This window comes from Aythya ferina, assembly GCF_964211825.1.
Source record: "Aythya ferina genome assembly, chromosome: 3".
Classification (NCBI taxonomy): Eukaryota; Metazoa; Chordata; class Aves; order Anseriformes; family Anatidae; genus Aythya; species Aythya ferina.
The window spans coordinates 29,872,740-29,898,020 of record NC_140298.1 but is presented as its reverse complement, the minus strand read 5'-3'; the positions used below and the strand labels follow the sequence as shown (position 1 = coordinate 29,898,020).

Here is a 25,281-nt window from a genome sequence, read left to right as displayed (position 1 = left end):
AGGTAAAAGATCAAAGCAAGTCTAAGTAAGGACACAGCAGGCAGGAGTGAAAAAATATTTACACTTTAAGGAATATAATAACAAGATGAGTGTGGACAAACATCAGAGCTGAAGGAAGAGGTAGAAACGTGCAATTGGCTAGTATTTGCATATTCCTTTGAAGAGGATTCAGCCAAGTCAATTCTTGTGCACGTACTGGGCACAGAATATTTTAGTGATCCCCTGTTGGTTAGAAGAGGAGAAGGAAAACTACAGCTTAATTTCCAGTTTAGGATGAGGATAGCAAACCCCATGCCACCTTACAAGGTTCGGGGAGTAAGGGCTTGCTCTGCAAGAGGCCAGGCCACTTCCCAGTGTGCTGCCACCGTGCTGCCAGTCCTCATCTCTCTGGGGCTTGCTGTTTCACAGGCGTATGCCCTGGTTAAAGCTGTCTCTCTTCAGCAGAGCTGCGACTGCTGGCCGAGAGCGAGGGGTGGATGCGGAGCACGCAGGCGGCGTGGGAGGCTCGCCTGGAGGAAGCCCAGCAGGAGTGGGAGCAGCAGTACGCTGCCGTCACCCAGGCCAGTCTCCCAGCAGTGGGCATCGTGGCTGAACCCAGATGCCTCAACCTCTGCTCTTTGAGTCTGATGTTTTCCCTTTCTTGCAATCTTTAAGATTTGTTGCTTGCACGCATCTCTGACAGCAGTTCCCCGACACAACACTCACAGGGCTTTTAAGCTTGGGTAAAGTGGTGATAATGCAGTCCTCTGTTAAGGGTCCAAAATGTCATACTGATTCTCGCTTGAGTTTAGATAACAGAATATTCTGTCTGCTTCTACCGTCAATGTATATTATATTTTCTTGGATTTATTTTGTGGCTATAAGAAATTATTACTGAAATAAAACGTTTTTTTTTTTTTTTTCCTTTTAGTTTTGGGCATGTTTCTGAAAGCAACCCACGCTGACATGAATTCTGTAGCCAGACAGAAGCCTTTCAGTAGGAGGCTGTGGCATGTAAGAGCCAGGGAGTCAGGGAGAGGCTGCTGTGGGAAAGGAGGACCTGGCGGTGCTGTGATTAACAGCTTGTTCAGCACCTTTTGCAGAAAGGCTGTACGCAGCTCTCCTCCCTGCTGCTCTTCACGAGCCATTCCTGCACTCCTTGCAGGTAGCTGCCACCCAATAACAGCAAGGGGAAGCCCAGATTACAGCTATCATGCTTGTATGCTATCAGTGCTAGATTCAGAAGCATTCATCTGTGTGTGTAGATAGCACACGTAAGTAAAGGCATCTGGGGAATTGTTTCCCATTTCTCCAGTCAATCCTACTCCGTTCCCTGCTGTTGGTTCCCAGTCTGCTTTGTCAGACTGCTTCTAGCTGCATGGAGTAAAGTCTCTGCTCAGACCATGCCTCAGTCTTTGGGACCCCAGTGCTGAGAAGGTTGCTATTTTTTTTGCTGTAACAAATAATACCTGTAATAGCATAAGCTGTTCATTTTTGCAGAAAGCAGCTCTGGGGATAATTCCAAACAAATAGTTCTTTCTTAGTATTTTGTTGCACGGAACAGAACTGAGTTTTGCTAAGACATGAGTTATGAGCTTCATGCACAAAATTGAATGCAGTTCCTCGTATTAATCTCACTGAAGGTGATGTGGAGGTTAACATCATCCTGAGATGCGTGATTTGAAATTGTAACTGAAACATTAAACCAAACCTTTTTTCATCACTTTTTTTTTTCAAATCATCTGCAGAGTTCCCATGCATTTCTGATAAACCAGAATGCATTTTTAGGAATTGGAGACTGTGAATGTGTTTCAGAATGCCATCTCCTGTTGAGCATTTGGCATTTCGATTTTTTTTTTAGGATGTTCTTATGCAAACTGCTGTATGGTCATAATCTATCTTGTACACACACACGCAAAACAAACAAGCAAACAACAACCAAACACCTCTATGTGTAATATTAGCTGTTGTTTCAGGCATCCCACTGAAATGACATATTTCTCAATTCTTGCTCAGGAGAGGCGGATGATGGAAACGTTCCCCTATCTCCTGAATATCAATGAAGATCCACAGCTCTCATGGGTTCTCAAGCATTTCATTCAGGATGGTAAATATATTTTAAAGTCCTGAAGACAACATATAAATAGTGCTGTGATTTAACACTGACATATCAGAACTGCTGTTGCACTAGGTTGCTCAGTCATGTGAGTCATGATTAACTTATTTTTTTTTCCTTAAGCACTTACCTACTTTTACCACTTTTAAACGTGCTCCTCTTGTTTGAGATCAGAGTGGGCTGAAGAATTATACTGTGAGAGTTGTTTCTATTGCAAAAAATGCTAAGATACAATGGAATAATAAGTCACATGCAATAGAAAAAGAAGTCATAAGAAATACCCAGGTCTTCTGTCAGCCATTTCTTCCCTGAAAATTGTTGGCTTGAAAATGTGAACTCTTGCAAGCTGATGATCTCACACTATCCACATTCCTCCTTACTGCCTTACTTACTGAACATCTCACCCCTCCTCTGCAGGTTGTGCTTTGCTGGTTTTCCACCACTGACTGACTGAGTACTGCAATTAACAGAAATGGGAATAGAGTTGTAGATCTGGTACCCTGTTGCACACAGGTTATTTACTCTGGATGATTTTCTCTGCCATCTACTTGCTGGTAATGGATCCCAGGACTTTCTGGGGTCTCCCACATACAGTTCGAATTATTTATGTGTGCAATCCCAGAGGCCACATGGAATAAATCCTTTTTGTTTCTCAGGATCCAGAGTCTTGTCTTTCTAAAGAGAAAGTAACTGACTATATTGTTATTTTCAAGTAGCAGCACTAATGTGAAAGGCTAGTGCTAAGCAGAGCTCAACATAGTGATTAAAAGGAGAAAAACTAAAAAGTAATGCAAAAACTTCAGCACTGTATACCTGTTGGTGTGCAAAGCACATATAATTTATACTGGAAAATGCCTATTTATTTATTTATTTATTTATTTATTTTTAAAGGTACTTGTGATGTTGGTCAATCAACCTCAAATGCTATAATCCTAAGAGGTCTGGGGTAAGTACATCAATTTGTAGAAAACAAGATGTCTGCTTTTTTGATCTTCATGTTGTTTGGAGTTGTTTAATTTTAATTAGTTTTCAATTAAAGGAATTGCATAAACTGCATAAACATGGGTTATGATTATTTTGAACTTTTTATGGTATCTGCTAAGGGAAAGGTTAAAAAGTATAACTGATAAGCTTTTATGTTTCTAGAAACTGCCATTCTGGTAGTGGCAAAAACTTGAAGTCAAACTGTGGCAACTGCCTCTTGAATGGCAGCCTAAACTTAATGAATGGCAGCTTAAACTTGTCTTTGAAATTATGATTTAATGTTCTATGATGGTTCTCAAATTAAAAACAAAAAGTGAATCACAAGAAAATTGAACATCTTTCAGCATTTCGGACAAACACGCTACGTTTACGAATGCTGATGGCAAAGTTACCCTAGCACCACAAGATATGTGCAAGGTCGTTGTGAATGGTGTGCCCATCACAGGGAAAACAAAGCTGCAGCACTTGGTGAGTATTTTCTTGGAGCATAAAACAAAACCCTGAAATAAAAAAAAAACATTCTAATTTGCTCGCTGTGTCCTCAGGCAGAATCTTGTGTCTAAGGGAACATAAATTTGATATAATGTATTTTTTTTGTAATGTAATGTATTGTCATGTAATTAATAATAATAATAAAAAAATCCATCCATCTAAAGGAGCAAGCTCCTACCCCAGATTTTGACCTCACAGCTGGGCTCAAAATCTCTGTTCAGCCTCAGAATGATTTTTAGTATAGATGTGGATAACCTGTGTGCCTTTCTTACTGAAATGTTAAGCAATTGGTTCTGTTTTTATCCAGTTAGCACAAAATAATGCATATGAGTCTGTACTGGGAATACAACGGGCCAGAATTAAAGGACACCAAATGAATCTTAGCAAGGTCCATGTTTGTCCCAAACAAAGGTGTAGTTAATCAGTCCTTCTTGCCAGAAGACATTGGGGAAATGATAACTGCATTACTTTGCTTTAGAGAGGATGTAGATTTTTCTTTCACGAAGCAGAAATCCACTAAGGGACGCAATGTAGAGGGATCACTTCCCAGAAAAGCAGCAGCTCTGCAGTTTGCCTGGAATGTGTACTCCTCCTTGGAAATCTGTCCCTGAGGGACAGCACCGCAAATGGGATACTGGGATGGATGGGTCTTTTTTCTGAGCCAGTGTGTCTGCTTTTATATTCTGGTATTGAGCAGGTTTCTCTTCCTGATAGATGAGGCAAAACTGATCTGGTGATCAGCTTCTCCTCATGCTGGCTGCTGTGCCAATGGCAGCAGTGATTTTCAGGTCTCTCAGCTGCAACTACCGTGGTGGGTTTGGGTCACCCTTCGTCAACCCCCTCCTTGTCCATGGGAGCACACAGGTCCTCTCCTCTCAAGCATTTTTCTTTAAAGTCTTGCCAGCTTGTGTAGTGTTTGCAAACACTTCACCCTTTGGTGACCTTTGCCATGCTGTACCCATAACTTCAGCAGCATCCTGTGTCTAACCTTTCAGGATCGTGTTATTTTGGGATCAAACAGTGCTTACCTGTATGTCGGGCCACCTGCAGAACGAACAGAGGAGGACCTTAGCAGATACGACTACGACTTCTTTCAGTCTGAGTTGGCAGCAGCAGAAGGTTTCAGTGTGGATAAACTTGGTAAGCACCACTGCTTGGGCACTGGGTGATGCTTTTCTGTGGGGACTGATATTTTGTCACACCCTGGATCATATGCACACACCTTCCAAATCTGCCTTATTCTTTTGCAGTTTGCATGTTGTTCTTGCTGGGGGTTGGAGGCTGCGCAGTTCCTTATGAGGAAGCAGCCATGAGTCAGAAAAATTGCTTCATATCTATCTAATACTATAGAAAGAGAAATGCTTTTTAATTTTTTGAAATTACTATATGTAATAATATATAATATTATATAATAAATAATATGTAATAATGTGCTATTTCAAGAAACCAAGGGTGTGTCTGTTAGCTGTTACATATGTGAGCTTACTTATACTGCCACGTTGATAAACAGTAAAATGTGCGTTTGCTCTGCGTCTCAGATTGAGCAGCCTGACAGCTGAAGGTCTGGATAATTATTTTGGGTTTTATTACACACAGATCCCATTCTTACCATAGTTTCCTTTTTTTATTTTTATTTTTATTTTTATTTTTATTTTTATTTTTATTTTTATTTTTATTTTTATTTTTATTTTTATTTTTATTTTTATTTTTATTTTTATTTTTATTTTTATTTTTATTTTTATTTCTTTAGTGCTAGAACTGCTTCTTATATTAAAAAAAAAAAAAAAGTGAGCAGTACTGATGAGATTACATGAGATCAGATTACTTTTAATAATGCAGGAGCACTCCAGATGAGAAGGTTGCTCAGGACTGCACGCTGCACAGCACACGCAGTCAGTGCTGCCTTCCACAGCACATTTTATTGTCTGAATAGCTTCTCCCAGAGAAGGCTCTTCCAGGCAGGATCACCAAATGTACACTGAAATAGTCTTTCCCTTTGTTTTTAACATTGCTCCATTAACTCTCTATGCTGGATTTTTTGTTGTATGTGTGATCGCATTAGGTAATAGTACAAAATATAATGTTAAATATTCTTTTGCTGTCATCCAAACCACTCCCCTTGCTCCCCTAAAATTTGCTCCTTTTTAATTTTTTTCATCTACATATATTTTTTTCTTTGTACATTGGGGAAATGCTACCCTCCAGTACTTTTCTTAAAATTACTTTTTTTTTTTGAAGTTCACTTTCCTGACATTTTTTAATGTGATCAGTCCAGTGAGCAAAATGTTTAGTTGGTAAATATAACATAGACAATCCTGGGTCCTGGGAATATGTCACGTAGATCTTTTGCTTTCAGATATTTATTATTTGTAAAGAACTTGGGGGTTTGTGCATTGTTTTTGAATTGTGTGCTAATCTGCAAGGCCATTTTGAGTTCCTTAATGGCCCTGACAGTTTCATCTTTTGAATCACTCCATCCCTCTAGAAATATTCACTAATTTACGGAATGGCAGAGCTGTGACTGTAATCACACCACTGCCTTCAGGCATTTGTCTGAGGTCCAGCTGATCACCTGCGGTGAGCGTCTCAGGGAGTGCTGAGGGCACCCAGAGGACTGGGCCTACAGGCCTGAAACTCGATAGCATTGCCTCACTCCTGTGGGGAGGGATGCAGCAAATATGCACCTCAGCACTTGTGTGTAAAGAGCTGTTCTGGTACCCAAGCACACATTCTCTGTCTTAATAAATAAATAAATAAGTAAAATTATTCAGCTGACGTTCTGTTGCATCACCAAAATCTGTAGGTGGTCAGAGTGGGCTGAGCCAGTTCTCTAAATATACCTAATTGTGTCTGCTTCAAATCCAGATGTTATGTCCCTGTTTTTTCATCCTGGATTGCCCTGCAAAACCTGAATTCCTAAGAAAAAGCAGTCCCCACCTGCAGACAGCAGGGAATTAATGACTGAACAGTGAAACTCTGTTCTAAGGAGTACCACAGTGGACTCTGACATCGAGTCCCGTAACAGTTTGGGGGAAATCCTTCACACATCAGACAGGACAGAAGCTCCCTGCTTGACATCCACTTTCTAATCCGATCAATTTGTCAGCCTGATTTTGAAAGAAAGGCGAAGTAGGCTGCTGTGAGCAAAGCATGTGTTTCTGCTGCTGTTTTTCCTGTGCTGCCCTCTCCCCATGGGATGAGAGCAGGTTGCGTGCCGCCCACCCAGCTCAGAGCAGGAGAGCGGCAAGGGCCGGAAGCATTAAATCGTATTTTGGCAGTCGATGAGCACCCCCCTAAAGCTACCCACGGGTCAGGTGGCAGCCTGTTTACCCCTTCTCTTTGCCCCCTGGCGCACCGCTTCGGAAAGGCGCTGCGGGCAGCGGGGAGGGCAGAGCAGACCCCAGCGTCCTGGCGGCGTTCCACGATTACATCAAGTTGATGCCACTGGTGGCGGAGGCGAATCAGATGAGCCAGGAGCTGAAGAAGGTGAGTAAGGTTTCCCCAACTTCTGCGGGTTGGACTCGTTTGGTACATTTTTGAGTGTGAATAGAAATAACTGTAAGAGCATTTGCCAATGCTCTCACTCTTCCTAGCGCCCCACTCCTTTTGCTTTCCCCAGTCTCCCTCAACATCTGGCAGGCAGAGAGAAGAGGAGATGGGGGGAACGTGAATTTGGGAATGCAGGCTGCAAACGGAGTGTCAGGGTAGTTGCACTGTATAAATACACAAACAGTGGCTGCCATGGTGTTTTCAAGGGGATGAAAAGTCCAAGAAGGGAGAATTCCTCCTCAGCCAAGTTCTATAACTTAGGAATAATGAGATAGATTTCCCTTTGGATCAAGATGCAATTTCCCAGCATTTTAACTAACTAACTAACTTCTGGAGAAGTTTCCTGAAGGAAAAATGGAAATAAACTTGTTAGGATAAGTATTCTCCTTTCTTTGTGCACCCTGGTGGGAGAGTATGGTGCCAGTGAGGTATGTAAAGGAAGCCTCATTCTTTCCAAAATTTGAAATATGGGAATGTCAAGTCCTAGACACTGCAGGAAGATTGCTGAGAATTTCTTCTATAAGCAGGTTCATACATGTATGTATGTATGTGTGTGTATATATATATATATATATATATATATATACACACACACACACACACACACATATCTATATAATTTTTCCTCTTATATGAAAATATTGCCAAATTATGTAGCAAAAGGTGTCTTGGATTGGAATGTGTTTAAGAAACTTTATTAATTAATAGGAGCTCAAATTTGAACTGAAGGTGAAGAACCTAGCCTTATCGGACTCCAGAGGCCATGACCTACAAAAGGAAATAACAGTAAAAGTGACACATGCAATGACAAATCAGGTAAGAAGGGCTCACGCATTAACAGCAGGCTTTAGGAGAAGATAAGAAAAATGTAGGCTGTGTGCTCGTTCTCAAGCCAGACATGTTGAATCCTTGCAATGGCTGTCTCTGCTGTGTCTTAACAGACCCACGCCCTTCTTTTACTCTTCCACTCTTTGATGCCCTTTTTGTGTGCCTCCATACATGAAATGCACTCCTCCTAGCCCATGGATCTGTTCACCTCTAAAAAGGAACCCATGTGCTTCTTGTTCACAGGATGGCCATGCTCCTGGGTAGCTTCTGGCACGGACAGGAGATCCTTGAGGTGTATTCTTTCTGCCCCTTGAGGACTGTGTTTGCCTTAGCATTTGGGTGCAGTTAGCTACCTTCAGACACATTCTGTCACTGAACATCACAGCAGGGATGCACCTGGTGAAGTAAAGCAGGCGTGTTTGATGTCAACAAGTGCAGGGGGAGGCTGCCAGAGAACCTCTCTGCAACAAGTCAGCTTCAGCTGTGTGTGGTGGCTCCGTCACTGACACCTCCTTAGGTGCTGTTGCTCCCTTGCAGCTGATCTCTGGCTGCTTAGCAACAAAGCTTCACCTTTTAAATAATGGAGGAGAGATCTTTAGCTCTCCCTTCCAAAACCAGAGATTTTTCTACAACTGCTTGTTACCATTGTATTTGAAATATTTGAGAGTGCTACTGTTGGACAAAAAAAAATGATTACGATTTTACATTTTCACTTCATATATTTAATAGTCCCATTTAGACACACTCTAATTTGTAAATTGTTGGTTTACAGGAGCACTTTATGATGTAATTTATCCTCATTTTGCCATCATTGATGTCCATTAGTCTTTGAAACCATTGCAGCTGCAACCTAAGATGCCATTATATTTTTTTGTGAAAGCATTTCCATTTGTTCTTGTATAAATCTGGCATGTGCAAAGCTTAGGCCATAGATATGAGCCCCTTATGTGCTCTTTAAAAATGGTGATGGAACCAGGAGAAGGAACCTCAGGAACCAACCAGAGTTAATTTCTTTAGATTTAGTGGTATTTTCTCAGCTGCTGGTTGTAATAACAAATTATATTAAAGCTGAAAACAACGGAAACTAAGATCAAAGGAAGACTATCTTAATGCAGAAGAAGCAAATTAACAAGCAATATTGGGCTGGGATGAAATGAAGGAATGAAAGTGAAAGGTAGTTGTGTTCTAATAAATCCCTTGAATCCCCATTCTGCCTGATAAATGATCTTTCTTAGGAGCAGTCTTAAGCCTCACGCTTCTTTGTTACAGGTGAATGCTCCAAACACCAGTCAGTAACACAAATCTTCTCTTTCTATTGTGTTTGTATAAACTTTGAGATAGCTTAGTCAGAACAGTTTATTGTATATTTTAAATATGAAATTCTAAGAGCTGCAAATTATTTCAGTTGATATGAAAGGCTGAAAGAACTGAATTTCATTTGTTTTAGAGAAGAGGTGACCACATCAGCCTGCACATAAAGGATTGTTGTAGAGAGGATGATGACCAGTAATCCTCCATAGCCCCTTAAGAAATAAGTCAACAGTCTTTATTGAAAAGAAAGTTAAAATTAAAGTATATCTCTCCGGCAGGTTGCACAGCACAGGGTAGTTTTTTTCAGTAATTTCAGAGGTGACTCCAAGTTTATTCGGTCATTCCTCAAGGTGGAGAGGTGCTTTACTGTTCTCCTTGTCCGTGATTGCCCAACTTCATCACTTCTCCTTTGCCTCCTCCATAGGTGTGGGTATGGTCAAAGGCCAAGTTCATTAATAGGAAGTTCCTAATGGAGGAACTTTACCAGCGTTTTCTGGAAGGGGAGAACATGGACGTGAACCAGGACAGCGACCCATTCTGGGACCCGGTGGAGGTTGTCCATGTGGGATCTGCTCACGTTTGGCTGCAGGCACTGGCGTACCGCATGAAGCTGGAGGAGCAGACCGAGCTGCTGAACTCCGAAGGGCTGGAGGAAGCTGTCCTGCTGATCGACCTGTCTCCGTGCGCCAGCGATGGGAGGTAAATATCCACTGCCTCTGTACTGGAGAGCTGTCGGTCGTTCCTTGTTAAAGGAACTGGGGAACTTCACCTGTTGAAATGTGTGACTGGGAGTGAAGGCTGGCAGTGCTGAGCAAAATGTGGAAGAGGGAGACATTCAGAGATCTCACTGCTGAAACTGGGAGTCAGCATCAGCTCCAGATTATTAGACAACACCAAGGGGCAGTCCGTCCCCACTTCTGCCTCCTCTGGAGGGAGGGAGGGCCCCAGAACTGTTTTTCACACTCTCAGCACTGTTGACTGACAGCTCTGTCCCTGTCCCCAGCTGGAGCTGGCAGCTCACAGAGGGACAGTCAGAGCTGAGCAGTCTTCTTCCTGCAATTTCTGCAACGGGGTCGATATATCAGCAGTTCCTGCGCCTATTCCTCAGGCCCTTTCTTTATACCTGCAGATCTTTGTAGGCTGGAAGTATCACAGTTTCTTTTAGCTGAGTAATGTTGCCATCAACATAGATAGAAGCTTCATCTGATGGAGAAAATAATTATACTGCAAAATGGATTCAGGTTAGTCCTTCTCTGTTTTGAATGGTTCCTGCATCTGTATTGTCTTTCTGGACTCCTTTGTTTTCTCTTTCAAGCATAGCTGTTTTCTGTATACTAACATACGATAATGAAGGTCACATAGCCTCTGTCCTCACTTGGGGATGTGCAGAGGAAGAAAAAACTAAAACCAGCACACTAGCTGTCACATAAAACTGTCATTTCATTTGCCAGTAATTATTAATTATCAAAATGTTCAAGTCACACAAACAGCAGCTCTCCTCTCTGATCCCAGCGTCCTCCTCATTTCTGTTATCACCCTGTGTTGATGTTGATTGAGGACCAGGGTCAAATTTGTATCGCTGTTCTTTCTGTTTGCAGACTCTTTGGGGAGGACGATATGGTCATTGATCCGCTGGAGCTGCTGGGGCGAAGGGTTGATTTCCAGATTCACGTTGCAGAGTGCCTTGGAGTCAAATGGTTGCGGGATGCTGCGGGAAGAGGCATTCAGATAGGGTATTGTGTTGCACTAACTCCCTGCTTCCTCAGAACAAGCCTGTTTTGTGCTCCTGGTGAAACTGAGAGCAGGTTTAGCCTTGCTCCTGTGGAAGTCATGAGCCTGCATGAACCATTATCTCTTTTGCTGGGGCCTTTAAGCTGCAGCAAGAATTTAACCTTGAATCTCTGAAACTGCAGAGAGATATGCAGTGTTGGCCTAAAAATATCCCTCCCATTTTTAAAAGGTCCGTGTTGAGCAAGGATTTACATGACTTCATTTGTTATCCTCAAAGATACGGGTGGAGCTGGAGAAATGCCCCATGGATTACTTAATAGGCAGCTGGAAGTCTCAGAATAAAAAATGGAGTTATGAATATTTTAAAGCTTTTTGTGCATTTTTGACAGCTTCCCACACTGCTGCTGTCAACAGAATAAGTACTAAAAATTAATAAAGTACAGTAATATTTTCACATGTCCTGCGGGTGCTGAATGACTGCATAAGGCACTTTATTGAGCAGGAAAGAACAGCTGACCTTGAAATGCTGCAGTATTTGTTTCTGCTCAACTTTTGTGTGTGTTTAAATAGAGACATTTTCAGAGACTGAATTGGCTTTTAATTATTTTTTTATGCTTGCATTTTTTGTCTTTAGGTATAGAGTTTATGATCTTCCACGGTCTTTATACACAAAACCTGTCTGGAAAAATGTGAATCCGAAGATAGAAGAAACAGTCCATTTCTCAGCTCTAAATGCATCCTATGAATTTTTGAATTATTTACAGAAAAATGCTTTAATTGTTGATTTGTGGGGACTTCAAGGTATTTCTTCCTGAAATTTTCACTTTTGAAAGTCTTATATTACATATTTTATGTTTTTCTTCAGTGATGGTTGGTAGATAGAATCAAACTGTATTGTCCATCATTATGGAAACAAAAACATTCAGAATGTGAAAAACAGTTAGTGGTTTCATGGTATAATTTTAAAATGAGCATGCTGGCTCTCAGCTTGGTTGAAGTGCTAGGGAAAAGAATACTTCTGCCTTGAATTCAGAGTTTAAAAATAGGCTGTGTTTGTTTTCACCTTAAGTAACGTACACAGTGTACAATAAGGGCACCAGTAGCAAAGAGCAAGTGATGGCTGAGTCCTGACCATGCTTTGCCTTTCCTTTGCTGCAGAAGGTTGCATGGAGATGGACTACTCCTTGGATGGTCTTTTGCTCACAAGTGAGGGCACTGTTGTGGTTGATAATCCCAAAGCTTTGACTGCAAGCAATGCTGGTCTGGTAAGTGTACCTGGATTACCGATAACTACATTCCGACAAACCCACTTGATTTTCATGGGAATATGTAATGAGCGAAGGCTGCCGGGAAACGTCTAATTAAGCACAGTGCTGCATCTGAGCCCAAAGCACTCCTTGTGTACTGCTCTGAAGCACTGTAATGGATGACAGAGCCTGGCTGGGGTGTAACACAGCTGCAGGATGCAAGTGCTGAGCAGCTCTGCACACATTTGCTGGAGCACCACAGTGAGGTGCTTCCATTGTAAATGTTTCTTGACCTTCGCAGCTTATTTAATTACATTAGAGAGTAAAAGATTGTAAAAGAAATGAAAGCAGTTAAGTGATTTCTACAGGTGCATGTGTGCTCACACACGTTTCAGTACAATTGTTTTATATATATATATATATATATATGTATATATTTCTGTATGTGTATAAATACATGTACAGCTCTGTGTATGCATGCATGTACACACATACGGAAAGAGATAGTAAAGCTAAAGCACTGCCCCTGATACTTGCAGAAATTCTCTTACCACTTTTGCTGATGAAATACCATGACAACAGGCCTGCGAACATTGGCTTGGCAGCTGGGGAAATAATAAATGAATGTTTGTTTAAAGGACTAATAAAACTGTAAGGAAAGAAAAAATATCCATCTGAAGCCATAGAAAAGTTTGTTTTCAAAGTTCAATAACATGAAGAATGTAACAGTTCCATTTCCCCATTGGGAATATTCATTTATCTGCTTAGAAGTGTTTTTCATAGATGGGAATCAGTAAGGATTCGGTGATAATTAGCTGAACTGCAGTTTTGTAACAAATACAGGATGCAGGTAACGAGGTGCCTGAACTGTACCGGAAGCTGCTGCAGATGGAACAAGAGACAGAGCTGCTGAGAGAGGTCAACAGAGCTTTAAGAGAAGAAAATGTCCTTCTTAAAGACAAACTAAAGAAATGGGACACAGGACACCACGAAAGTCAGTGCTCATCACAAACTGTCTCAGTATCTCATGCTTTTGCTACAGTTCTCCCTTACCAGTACTGCCCTAGGACATAGGCTCTACAGAAAGTTAATTTATATCCCCCTGACTTTTTCTCCTCCGACAAAGGGAATTAGCCTGCCATTTCCAATGACAATAAATTCAAGATAGATATATATTTAATTTTTTTTTTTTAGTTTATTAATAAAAAAAAATGTCTCTTGCATTTTAGAGAAGAAAGCTGAGTCACCTACCAAGGCAATTAAGATGATGAAACAGTCTTTGGGAGAAACTGAAGAGATGTGCAGCCATCGGACCAGCTGCGATGCAGAATTTGCTAAGGCCCTTAAGATCTTCTATCAAAACATGAATGTGGTCAGACAGCAATTCCTTCAGCTGAAGCAGTCTAGGCCACCGGTAGGTAAAGTTTTTTACAATTTTTTATGAAGTTTTTGCAAGTTTAAGGATCAGAGGCCACTTTTCTAAGGAACTTTGTCCTAGATTTAGGAATCTGAAACTTGAGGTTTCAGAACTGAAGATTCATGGAATCACAGGATGGGTATGGCTGGGCTACAGTTGGTTTCTTATCCTGGAGTTTTCCAGGTGTTTTGCACGGGACCAGAGGTACTGCCAAGACCTGCAGACTGTGTGCAGTCAGACATGCAAGTTTGAACACTAGAGTTCAACAGCCTCACTCAGGTGGGCATGTTGCTACAGAAGTGCCTGCTTATCAGGGAAGCCATACTTTAACCAGGCCTGTTGTTAGGTGTTTGGCTGGATGTCTACATAGTGCTTCATGGGAATTAGCTTGTCATCATCTTCTTTATGCGGTTTCTTCAGGATGGCTCTTTTTGTCTTTTTTTTTTTCTAATTTACATAAGTTGTACTTCAGGCTCTGACAACTTTAAGTAAGCAATAACTCTTCAGCACAAAACTACCCTCTACAACACAAGTCAGATTTGTCAGGAGTGTGATGCAAATGGGCTTTTAGACGTGGTTGGCTTGGTATTCAGGAATTCTAGATTGCTTGGCAATGTAGCCAGTTTTTACTGAAGCTGGCAAGGAGACTTTATGGCATATGTAGGCTTTCATGGTGCGACCTTTTCATGAGGGCTCTAGCTCTTCCTGTTACTGCTCAATAGCCCAATTTCTTGCCAGCAACACTGAACTCTTTTGATTTTTTCTGACTCTGTGTAACCTTAAGTTATACAGGGTAAGAAAGTCTCCTCAACTGGTTTATCATTTTCCTGTTTTCAGTATTTACGGTTTTTCTGCAGGGAAAAAGTTAGAAACATATAAACATCAGTTTGTTTTGGCTTCTTATGTATTTGGCCTAAAACGCAGCTCAGAGTTGGAGTGCTGTCCCCAGCCTCTAGCAGACATTTGAAACAGCCTGTATTCAGTACTGTAAATCTGCATATGTAAATGCAGGCTTGGACATTTGTTTCTTTAGGAAGCATTTATAAAGACATTCTAGGCCTTAAGACTGTTGTGAACTGTTACTGCCTAGGTCAGGGAGAAAAGCATCAATAACCTAATGTAATTCCTTTCCACTATCTCAGCTGAAGAAAAGGCTGCTCTTTGTATGGTTGGGAGCAGGGAACAAAACAAACTAACACGGTCCTGTATTTAATATTATAAGTGCAGCAGGTCTAGCATCCGGGTTAAGAGTAGTATGATCTGAATTTTAGCCCAACAAATACTTCAGGCCCAACTGTATTAAAGAACTGTGTATTATGTTTCCTGTGCAGGTGAAAGTTGGTAGCTGTTTACTGTTTCCTCTTACGCTGGCCTAATCCTTAGCCTACAGAACCATAGTGCATTTTTAGTATAACCGTTGTGGGGATGCAGATCCAAGTTTTTCTTCTCAGAATAAGAGACATTAATTATAAAGCAAATGTGTTTCTCCTGATCTTGGTATTTGTTTTCTGCAATTGAAGAACTAAACTGTCTATCAACAAAGGTATGAGATGCTTACAGGCTATACATTTCTAAAACCCACTGCTTAATTTCTGGTTATCTAGTAGCAGGATGATTGGTGGTTATCTCAAGGACAAAAGATGCTGTCAAGTCACAAGATCTCTTTTGTGCATACATGAAAAATTCATTGCCACTTAGTTAAAGGTAGCTGTGAAGTAAGCTCTGGCTTGTGCCCAGTCTTACGCCCTCAGATGTTGCTGCAAAAGAGTGGTGCAATTCATCTGGCCTGGAGAAAGAGCAGAGCTACCTTCCCAAACACATCCTTCCTGTTGTGATGCATATTCTTCTCCTTGGCAAAAGAACATAAAATTATGATCCTAATTTTAGTTTTTGAGGCTGTGGTTTATTCTAGCCTCCCGTCTTATTAAGTTACTGCTGTGGTTAAACCCATGAGACCTTCAGGTATTCTTTGCTGTTTAAGTAAAAAAAATGACATGGTTGTTCAGCCCAACTCATTTATTTTATTATGTTTTAGCAGGAAGATAATTTGCAGGTACTGCGTCTTTTTACAGAGAGACAATCACAGATGATAAGTGATGTTGGAAAACAACTTGAGTCAACCATTTACAAGCTGAAAAGTGATGTTGCTCTTATAGTTAAGAAGAAGCGGGAATACACAGCACATAGCAAATCTTGAGGATTCCCTCCAAGGAAGGCATCAAAGTGCAAAGTGAGTTTTCAGTTTCTAAGTTCTATCACAAGCATTTTATATACACTATAGTTTAAAGCAAATGTTATACCCATTCCCTCAGCTTTTGTTTATGATATCAGCCTCTAAAAATCACTCATTACAAATCTGTTTCACACTAAGACAAGAAATGAAGTTTTTCAGAAATACTATGTTCATCTGTAGCAATGCTCTGATCTCAGCAAGCTGTAACAGTGGGAAAAAAAGCTGTTATATTACTAAATGCAGATGTATTAGAAAAAAAAAAAAAAAACAAAACAACACGTTTGCTAGATGTATTATCATTCAACCACAGAGACTCCTGAAAGGTAACTTTATATTTACAAACAAATATGGCATTTGTTTCAACAGTTTAGAAGTAGTTTAACTTCCTACAATTACTATACTGACAAGGCTGCTACTTAGTCACTTTGTAAATGCTTTGTTTTTGACACTGCTTTGTGTACTGCACGTATTATACTAGAATGACTTGTTCTCAGTTGAAAGGATGAAACGGCAACTGGTCTTCAGCTAGCTCTATATTACACTATGGGTTTTCTCTTTTTTAGTATGCCTCACTACAGGCAAGCTGGTAGGACTGAAAGTCAACACTATGTGTCTACTTAAGTACAGTTAACTGATCTTCATAATAACCCACCAAAAAGACAAAACTACTCCTTAAACCTTAAGAGAAAAAAAAAAACAAAACTACTCTGATTTGACTATGGGTACTAAGCCTTTAAAAATAAGAACACCAAAAGGTAACCATGCCTATCCCAAACAGGCATGAGGAATAACTAGTGGTTTTGTCTGCTAAGGCACTTGGTATCCAGGGCCTGCCTGCTTCAAATAGTTGCGGTGAGAAGGTTGTGGTTAATTGCAGATTGAATTATGTAGTAACTGAAAATTTAGGCTGCTGTTCTCCTACTTAAGGTGAAAGAGATTAAACAATGTTCTAGAACTAGTACCCAATAAATTACTGATTTAATACATTCATGAATTAAAATCAGTATCCTGTGTTGTTTTTTTTTTTCACTATAGCATACGTTATTATACTTTTTAGCTTATTTTTTCTGCTGTAAACAACAGCACAATGAAACTTTTATGATCAGGCTTCTACAGCCAAATGAACTTTATTGGAATTAGACACAGGTAAGATGTTAGTTCATACAGTTATGTCTTGATGTCAGACTTCAGGCTGGCTAATGACAGAGAACTCAACACCACGACTGTTGAGGCGCTCAATCAGGTTTGTTTTAGAGAAAGCAGCTCCTGGAGAATACACACCACCTCTGTTAACAAGAATTAAAAGAGAAAAACATTAGTGGTACAGTGACCAAATACTGTCTTTATCTGAAGTCAAAAATATGTTTCCCTAGCTAGAAAAGAAAAAGCCACTTTGTGCCAGATGGAGCATGTGAGCAAGCTGGCTCATTTCTGCATGTAGCGAACTCAATGGAAATTTTTCCATAGCTGAAAATATAGATACTGGTGCAGTGGATACTGCAAAAACATAACTAAAACCTGTAATTACATCCTTTCAAGTTGAAAGGCAGATGAAGAGTAAGTGACTTTATCATGGTAAACTATCTCCCTTGCATAACAAGGATCATGTTTAATAGCACTGCCATTTGAGTGAGGTAAGAAAGCAATCGACAGGTTTATAGAGAATCTGTATTTTCAAAGAGAAACATGCATACAATAGCTGTAATGGAAATCAATATGTTCTGCATAGGAAAATACTCACTGTTTAGGCAGATAAGTTGTATCTTCCAGAAGAGATAAGGCTGCTTGAACCATCGCAATTGGAGTTGCAACATAGCCTGGTTCTGATGAAAACCAAACATACAGGGTGTTGAAACACAAAATTCACATTTCTAATTTTAATCTTTTTTACGTCATGCTGAAGAATAATCAAACACACAAAAAGCTATCTCCATTTAAGATTAGCTTTTTTTTTTTTTAAACTGGTTATCATCCTAAATAGATAAAAGTCCTTAAGAACTAAGGTGAACAGAGATCTGCCTCAAATATAAGCCTATAACCACACAACAACTGTGAGTTATCACCGCTAAGTGACAACAAGCTCTTCACTATAGCAAGAGCTTTGCCCATCTGTGCTTAAAAGACTTTTTGATGTGATGCTGTCAGTATCTGGCTACGTATATTGTTATTTAAAGTAGCAACAGTTCATTAACTCCCTTCTGAATGTACATTCTTGCTGTCTACAAAACTGTTCAAAAAGCAGGTTACAATGCATGCTGGTACCTAAGATAATAGTCCGTAAAGGCTGCGGATTTAGTAGATGGTAGTGGAACCATAACCATGTATCAGGGTAGGAAATGTGCTGCAGTTAGCTGCTAACATACGTACCCGGTCCTTTCACTTGAGTGCAAATCTTTACATTTGGTTTGCCGTTCTCTGGATTCTGCCCCTCGCTGTAACCCTCACCAAAAAAGGTCATTGTGAAGGAGGTTTCATCCATCTGTAGTGGACAAGACATGAAGCGTGGTCACCAAAACAGTAACTCACTTATTTAGACAAACAGAAGTAGTAAATGCAAGTATTACGCCAAATGCTGTGATACATCTAAACATGAAAGCAGTAATTCTGAGTCATTGCTTAAAAGGTACAATCCCAGTTACATAATCATTTAACTTTACTGGAACAGTTAGTTACAGCCCTAAAGTCCGGTTATTCTTTCATTGCGTTTAGGCTTGAGTTTTTGCTACTTCATTTATCATCACCCTTGACATCTATGTTGTGAGCCATTCATGTGAATACATCAGACCTAGAAATATGATCCACTTTTTCTTGTATCAGTTCCACATACTTTTGATGACTTAATAACAGAAGGCATCATTACTTAAATATTCACAGGTATACACAGTGTGCATTTAAAAATGATTTATTTCTTGGAGACTAAGTGGAAGACCAAAGTTTACTATTCTACCATTACCCCAACAAACTTCTTCAATAACTAGAATGGAAAGCAGTCAGTTACCTGTTTCTGGGTTGGTCCTTTCTTTGTGAAACGTCCAGCAGAGAAAAATTCTGGATACTATATAATGAGAGGGAAAAGGAAAACAACACAAACAACTCACGTTAACGTAAAGTAAAAAAGCCTCCGAGCACTTAATTCTTTTGTGTTTTGAACACTTACTTTTGTCAGAAGTTTTCTTCCAAAGCTAAATTTCACAAGAAGAAGAAATAAAATGCCTGCAATCATCAGCTTCACAACAGAGCCAAGACCACCTATATTCACATAAGCACCATACTGTACCTAAGACAAAAACATATTTTCAGTGGTAGAATTTGTATCAAAATTTTCTTGTAGATTCATTTTTAAAAATGCAGGATGCAAGTTTTTAATACAACATAGAGCTATTTGCAGTAGACTTTAGAACTCAGCTGTTTAAACAACTCCTTGAATAACACTTGACTTTATAATTCATTACGAGAAAGCAATGTAACTATGGAATGGAGATGGAGAGAGTATGGTAAACAACAGTGGAAAACTTAAAAGTTGTTTTCTGGTATTTGATTTCAGGCTTCTTTCCCAAGATACTCCTTTCCTTCTTTCTGTGTTTTAATTTAAGAGAAACCAAGGCCTTGCATTACAATTCTGGAATAGCAACAACAAAACCTTCTCATTAATAGTTCCAAGTATATTTTTAGAGCATTGTCTCCTTCAACCCTAACTGATGCCAGCGATTCTGCACAGCTGTTATATGAACTGTTAGTGCTGGTCTCCTCTCAGGGAACCATGGAAAACAAGAACTATATATCCTTCTCACCACCAACACACTTCATGTTGCCTTCGCTCTGTACCCCAAAGACTGAAGCATAAAAGAAGTTTCCAAATACAAATGAGCAGCATATAATTTATCTATGACAAAGTTTAGTACGATACCAACCTGTCTATTGTTACATAGACTACATTTATGATGTCTTTAAAATCTTCGTTGATATAACAAAAAAGCCTCTGCACAGGTACAAAACTAAACACCTTTACAGTTTGCTAAAAGCATGAAGCCCACTTTTCAAACACTTCTGTAACCCAAAGCCAAACCCAAAATTTCTTACAAACACATACCCAGAAATCAGACAGCATAAAAACCCTACAAAAGACTCTCAGAACTATTCTTTCTAGCAGCAGAAAGCAAGCTCATCAGGCAGGATATCACACAGTATGAAACAGGCCTGGGCATGCAGAAGAACCTGGACCACATAAGGTCAAGCAGCTTCCAAAAGATAATCAAGAGAACAAGCCTCTTTCTTTACACAAGCAAAAGCTCATTATTATTTATATAACTGCAGAAACCCTGGAACACAGATCTACATAAAGAACTATTATTACATATAGGAGGGATTTGCTGCAAATTAAAATAAAGACATACTACACTAGTAGCAGTGACTTACTGGTGTTTCCTGCAGCTGCGTGTGCAAATAGCGCTGAGACCGTTTCACGACAGAAACATCAGATCCCATGAATGGAATAGCATACTGTTTGAATTCCTGACTGTAGAACACAAATCCTCTGCAAATGGAAAAAACATTCACAAAAAAAAAAAAAAAAAAACAAACATTCAAAACTTCATGCAAACAAAGACATTGATCATAGCAGTGCTATCAATACTTTCTTTCAAGCATTTTTATGACATTATCTCTTTTCACTGAAACTAATTCAATAATTCAAATTTATCCTTGACTCAACTAGAAATTCCATGAACTATGGTCAGGATAAATATGATAATCAAAATAATATTCTCATATTTGTTTTTTCCATTCTACATTCATCACTTCTGAAATAAAAGTTTGCCGTGCCACTAAGTCTTTTAGAACACACTGAGAGACATGGTAAATGCTAACATGTTATTTTTCAGTGAAATATGAACATATCTTCAATTTTACCAGACAAGTGTGTGTATGTGTAGATTCTCCTGAAGTCTTAAATGCATATTTTTAGCATTTAATAATATGCTAACATTCTATAAAATAAATCCTGGAACTGTTAGAAAACAGCTTGTTTCACATTTTAAGCTTTTTATACCTTCTTTTAAGTTTTGCACCAACTACAGGAACAGGGGCATATCCTATCTTTTTTCGAAGCTTCTTCAGGTTGTCTTGATCTGCGAGGCCATAAACAGCAGACTTCCAAGTCCCATCGTGTATACAAGCACCCTGGTAAAATACCATGAAACAATAATTAATGCAGTTAAGGCTTTAAATATTTAACGATGACTTCGGTATTATTACATTACAAAATTATTACACAAAGGTATTCTGATTACATGCACTATCAAGTATCTCAAAACAACCCCAACAAATAGCAACAAAAAAAACAGCCAAAATATTAGGATTACTGGCAACACACTTACATATCCACTACAGTTTGTGTATGAGTACACAAGAAAACTGCAAAAGTAGTAGAGTACACGAGAAAACTGCAAAATCTAAGTATTTCTTGAAACTGCTTAATACAACAAATTTTATGTCAGCCCATGCAAGCAAACCTTACAAAAGGGTAAGTATCCTTGGGATACTTTATTAGCTTCTAAAGAATAAAATATTATATTATATACTATATATTAGCTTCTAAAGAATACAGACTCGTTGTGAAGGCACTGGCACAGCTTGTTCTGCATTAACGTAACAACAGTTACTCAAACAGGCTACGCTGATGTGATCACAAGTTCCCATGACAGTATAAAGCAACTAACCTCAGGTCCAGATTTCACATTCAGGAAACTTTCGACAGCAGTTAAGGTACCTTGAAAAGAGGAGAAAACATTAATTACTTGGGATATACACTCAGGTTAGTTCACATAGCCAGAGGACACTCTGGCAGCCTCAAATGGCAGACTACTGACATCGCTAGCGGACAGGACAGAGATACATCTTTATCTCAAAGTAAAGTAAACTAAGATTAAGATCTGGAGCTTTTTTTGTTAGCAAATAATAATTTCATACATAAAGTACTTCAGTAACGGTCATTAAACTTATCTTGAGTCATTAAATGCTACAGTTGTTTTATCTAGTTAATAAGATAATGTAAATAATAAATCAAAAGAGGAAAAGAATATTAAAAGCCATATTTAGATTTCCCTAAAGTTTTGAGATAAAGGACAACATCGGCTGTGAAACACAGATGAATTAAGAGAGCTCGGTAGCTCTTATTACAAAAAAAATAAAAATAAATTAAAAAAAAGAACAGAAACGCTCAACATATTCTAAAACAAAGGTTGCTTAGTTGTGGTGAAGAGCAAAAGAAAACAACTCCAAATTCTGCTTTGTTTCACTTTGCTCAGTTCCTTCTGAGCTTATAAACTGTTCCTGTAAGGGCAGATTTAAACATAACGAGCAACTGGATAGACCGGTGATAATACCAGAAAGTCAAAATAGGAAGAGATAAAAGACATCTTTATTCAAAACAAGTATCAGACATCAAATTATAAGCTTATGAACAACCAGATACTCATTTTCATGCCTCTCCTCCTCTCTCTCTCTAATCAGATCCTTTTATAGATTTAGTTTTATTAAACTGAAAGTTGATGACATGTTCCAATATCAAGCACATAATAGCAATTTTAATAGAATATTAGAGGCAAAACATTTGGATTCTCTTACTGGCCCTTCCAGTTACAAAGTCAGAATTGATGAACAAAGTATCCTTGTGTGGGATTAGGATCAAGAACTCCTTGCAGAGAATTAAATCATTTTACATCTTTTCTCAAATATTTATTAATAATTATTTATTAATTATGAATAAAGTAATAATTAAAATAAAAATATTATTAATATTATTAATAATATTTATTAATAATTTTCTCAATTATTTATATTTATATATTCTCTGAGTTACTGTCCAGCTGCTCTTGACATAAAAGGCACTGTAAGACACTACCTACTTAGGTCTGTACAACAGCTGCTCAGTACTGGAGGCGGAGAAACAAAACTTATGAAACCTGATCATCCACTGATTTGCAGTCCCTTCCCTACAGCCATCCTGTCCCCACCATCTCTTCCGTACAATACTCTCACTGCACAAGAGAAGTATGCTGCAGCTTGCCCACGGATGCCCACACACTGGCTGAGCAGTCCACTTGCAACAAACAAACCTCTCAGTGAGCCGCATCACCTTGAATCTCACCTCTACCTGAACACCAATTTGCTTGAATCTAATGGAACATGATTTAGATTTTCTTTTGTATCTGTCTACCAGATTTGGTTGAAATTAGTTAGCTGGTAAAGGCAGACAAAAAGACAAATTGAAGAAAGCTTGCCACAAGCATTTGTTTTAGGAAAACAGATGAAAAGCATAATCTATGTGTCTTTTTCAGCATAAAGCCATGTTAAGAAAGTCACCTTTCAACTTGTCTCTGGTGTACAGTACTCCCATATCAGCTGGTATAGAGTCAAAGCCACAGCTTCCAATGACATATACTCCCTTCTCAGCAGCTTTTTCATTGTATTTCAGGTACATTCCTTCCAGAAACTAAAACACAATCAGAACAGATACTTTAAGCAGATCCCATATCTGACAATGTCCAATATTAACCATCAGCGCTTTATTCTCAAATCATAGCAGCCTACATACTTAAAATTAGTTATATTTATATCACTAATAACTTATATATCACTAATTAGTTATATTTATATCACATTATATTTATTATATAAATTACTTATATACATCTTTAAGGCAGATGTGTATCATTTGTCTTTTATGGTATGAAAATGTCACAACAGTGGGAAAAAAAAAAAAAATGATCTATCCAAAATTCCTACCTGGAATCACAACTGAGACTTAAAGAGAAATTAAAAATGTTGGGCTTCCAGAAAGAACCTGGGGGGCTCTTGTCTAAGGATGACAAAACTATACAAATACTACACGTTCACACATCCTAAAGTTAACGCATCTTCAAACTGCACATCAGGAGGCAGAACTTGTCTGCATGTTCAAAAACGCTAGCAGAAACATAAAACTTCTTAACCAAGTAGTTTAAGAGAGCCTTAAGGTAAGGTAGCATTTTTCAGATGTCACGTACCTGGGGCTCTCCACTGATGTCAATGCAGCTCGCACCATTTTCAACACAAGCTTTCACAACAGGCTCTCCAAAAAATCTATACTGTAGAAGGAAAAAAACAGCACACGTAACAAAATAAACCCCCCCACACAACTCACCCAACCTGCTTCATCTAGTGTGTATCTACCAAATAAGGAAGCGCTTAATAGCTATTGATTTTTCTAAGTGGGGCAAATGCAATAGTCTTGCCTTCTGGGGGGAGGTTAGGGCCGGTGCAGCAGAGCAAACTTCATCACTGATAAAGGAGATTGCTGCACAAACCACTCCACCGTACCTCTCTCCATAGATAAGATCGTCAAAGCTGGTTTAATATCTTCTTATCTCAATGTATGCTTTTTGCATTTGCATTACCTGCATATTCTCTGCTTAACTAACTCCGCAGGCCTTGCCATGATCTAACTTCCAGCTCGCGTACTTTGATCTGCTCTGAACGAGCCGGAACCATCGTCGGCCAGGGCCTCGGCACAGAGCTCCTCGGCCTTCTCTTCCAACCCAGATCTTTATAAAAAAGGGGCGAGGAGACGCGGCGGGGGAGCACTCACCGGGCCCACGCAGTTGAGCACCAGCCGCGTCTGCCTCGCCATGGCGGCCAGCGAGCCCGGGTCGCCCACATCGCACAGCAGCACGCCGACCTCCGGCCCCAGCGCCGCCTTCCCTGCGCACCGGAGAGGCCGTCACCGCCGGCACCGCGGCCCCGGGGCCCTCCCCGAGCCCCTCGGCTGCTCCCAGCGGAGGAGCCGCCGCCGCCGCCCGCCCCCCGCCCCGAGCCGAGCCGAGCCGCGGCGCGTACCCAGCCTCTCGGCCGCCTGCTCCAGCACCTCCTGCAGCTTGGTGCGGCTCCGCCCGGCCACGGCCCAGCGCAGGGCGCCGCGCAGCTCCCCGCCGCTGGCCGCCCGCGCCACCTCCTCCACCACGAACTGCCCGGTGAAGCCGCTGGCGCCGAACACCACCAGCTCGTACGGACGCTGCTCCCCCGCCCCGCTGCTGCCGCCCGCCGCCATGTCGAGGGCAGCGCCCGAGCCCCAGCCCCAGCCCCAGCCGCCGCTCTGCGGGGCCGCTCCGCGCCTGGCAGCGGCCGGCACCGCCTGGCGCCGCCCCCGCCCCGCCCGCTGGGCGGCCGTTAGGGCCGGTACCCAACCCGCGCGGGCTGAGGGGGCGAGGGGCGTTCGGTGCCGTGGGCGCCCCCTCGGGGGCTGGGGCGAGTGGAAGCGCAGCGGGGTGCGGCTGAGGAGGCTGGGGGAGCAGCGGGTTGAGCAGAGATGGCTGTGGAGAGGCTGCTCTCTCCTTACCGGCATGGCACTGCTATGAGT

General features: G+C 40.5%; 2 protein-coding genes across 2 annotated transcripts in view; one reads left to right on the top strand and one right to left on the bottom strand.

Annotated features, from left to right (window-relative positions):
• Positions 1-16,019, top strand: part of LOC311433285 (kinesin-like protein KIF28) — a 26,664-nt gene extending 10,645 nt beyond the window's left edge. The window contains exons 10-23 of the mRNA XM_084512222.1: positions 442-560; positions 1,996-2,086; positions 2,987-3,041; positions 3,424-3,547; positions 4,567-4,711; positions 6,939-7,057; positions 7,829-7,936; positions 9,684-9,958; positions 10,858-10,992; positions 11,625-11,791; positions 12,149-12,255; positions 13,081-13,231; positions 13,467-13,651; positions 15,690-16,019. Of these exons, the coding sequence (XP_084368348.1) occupies positions 442-560; positions 1,996-2,086; positions 2,987-3,041; positions 3,424-3,547; positions 4,567-4,711; positions 6,939-7,057; positions 7,829-7,936; positions 9,684-9,958; positions 10,858-10,992; positions 11,625-11,791; positions 12,149-12,255; positions 13,081-13,231; positions 13,467-13,651; positions 15,690-15,851 (1,943 nt within the window). The 3' untranslated portion in view covers positions 15,852-16,019. The remainder of the gene's footprint in view (positions 1-441; positions 561-1,995; positions 2,087-2,986; positions 3,042-3,423; positions 3,548-4,566; positions 4,712-6,938; positions 7,058-7,828; positions 7,937-9,683; positions 9,959-10,857; positions 10,993-11,624; positions 11,792-12,148; positions 12,256-13,080; positions 13,232-13,466; positions 13,652-15,689) is intronic.
• Positions 15,653-25,281, bottom strand: SCCPDH (saccharopine dehydrogenase (putative)). Its single transcript, XM_084512221.1, has 12 exons — positions 24,762-25,281; positions 24,514-24,626; positions 23,933-24,013; positions 23,250-23,379; positions 21,605-21,654; positions 20,935-21,065; positions 20,304-20,421; positions 19,045-19,164; positions 18,886-18,942; positions 18,255-18,366; positions 17,629-17,710; positions 15,653-17,173 (listed from the first exon to the last, which is right to left on the bottom strand). Exons 1-12 carry the CDS (start codon positions 25,264-25,266, stop codon positions 17,068-17,070), a joined length of 1,605 nt encoding a protein of 534 aa, XP_084368347.1. The 5' UTR covers positions 25,267-25,281; the 3' UTR covers positions 15,653-17,067.

Bases quoted from the DNA above. Each gene is read 5' to 3' on its own strand.
- SCCPDH (XM_084512221.1), bottom strand. From the start codon at position 25,266: ATGCCGGTAAGGAGAGAGCAGCCTCTCCACAGCCATCTCTGCTCAACC. The intron at 23,380-23,932 runs GTACGTGACATC...ATTGTGTTTTAG, and splicing joins ACATCAGTGGAGAGCCCCAG to TTTCTGGAAGGAATGTACCT. The intron at 18,367-18,885 runs GTAACTGACTGC...TGTCCACTACAG, and splicing joins AAGGACCAACCCAGAAACAG to ATGGATGAAACCTCCTTCAC.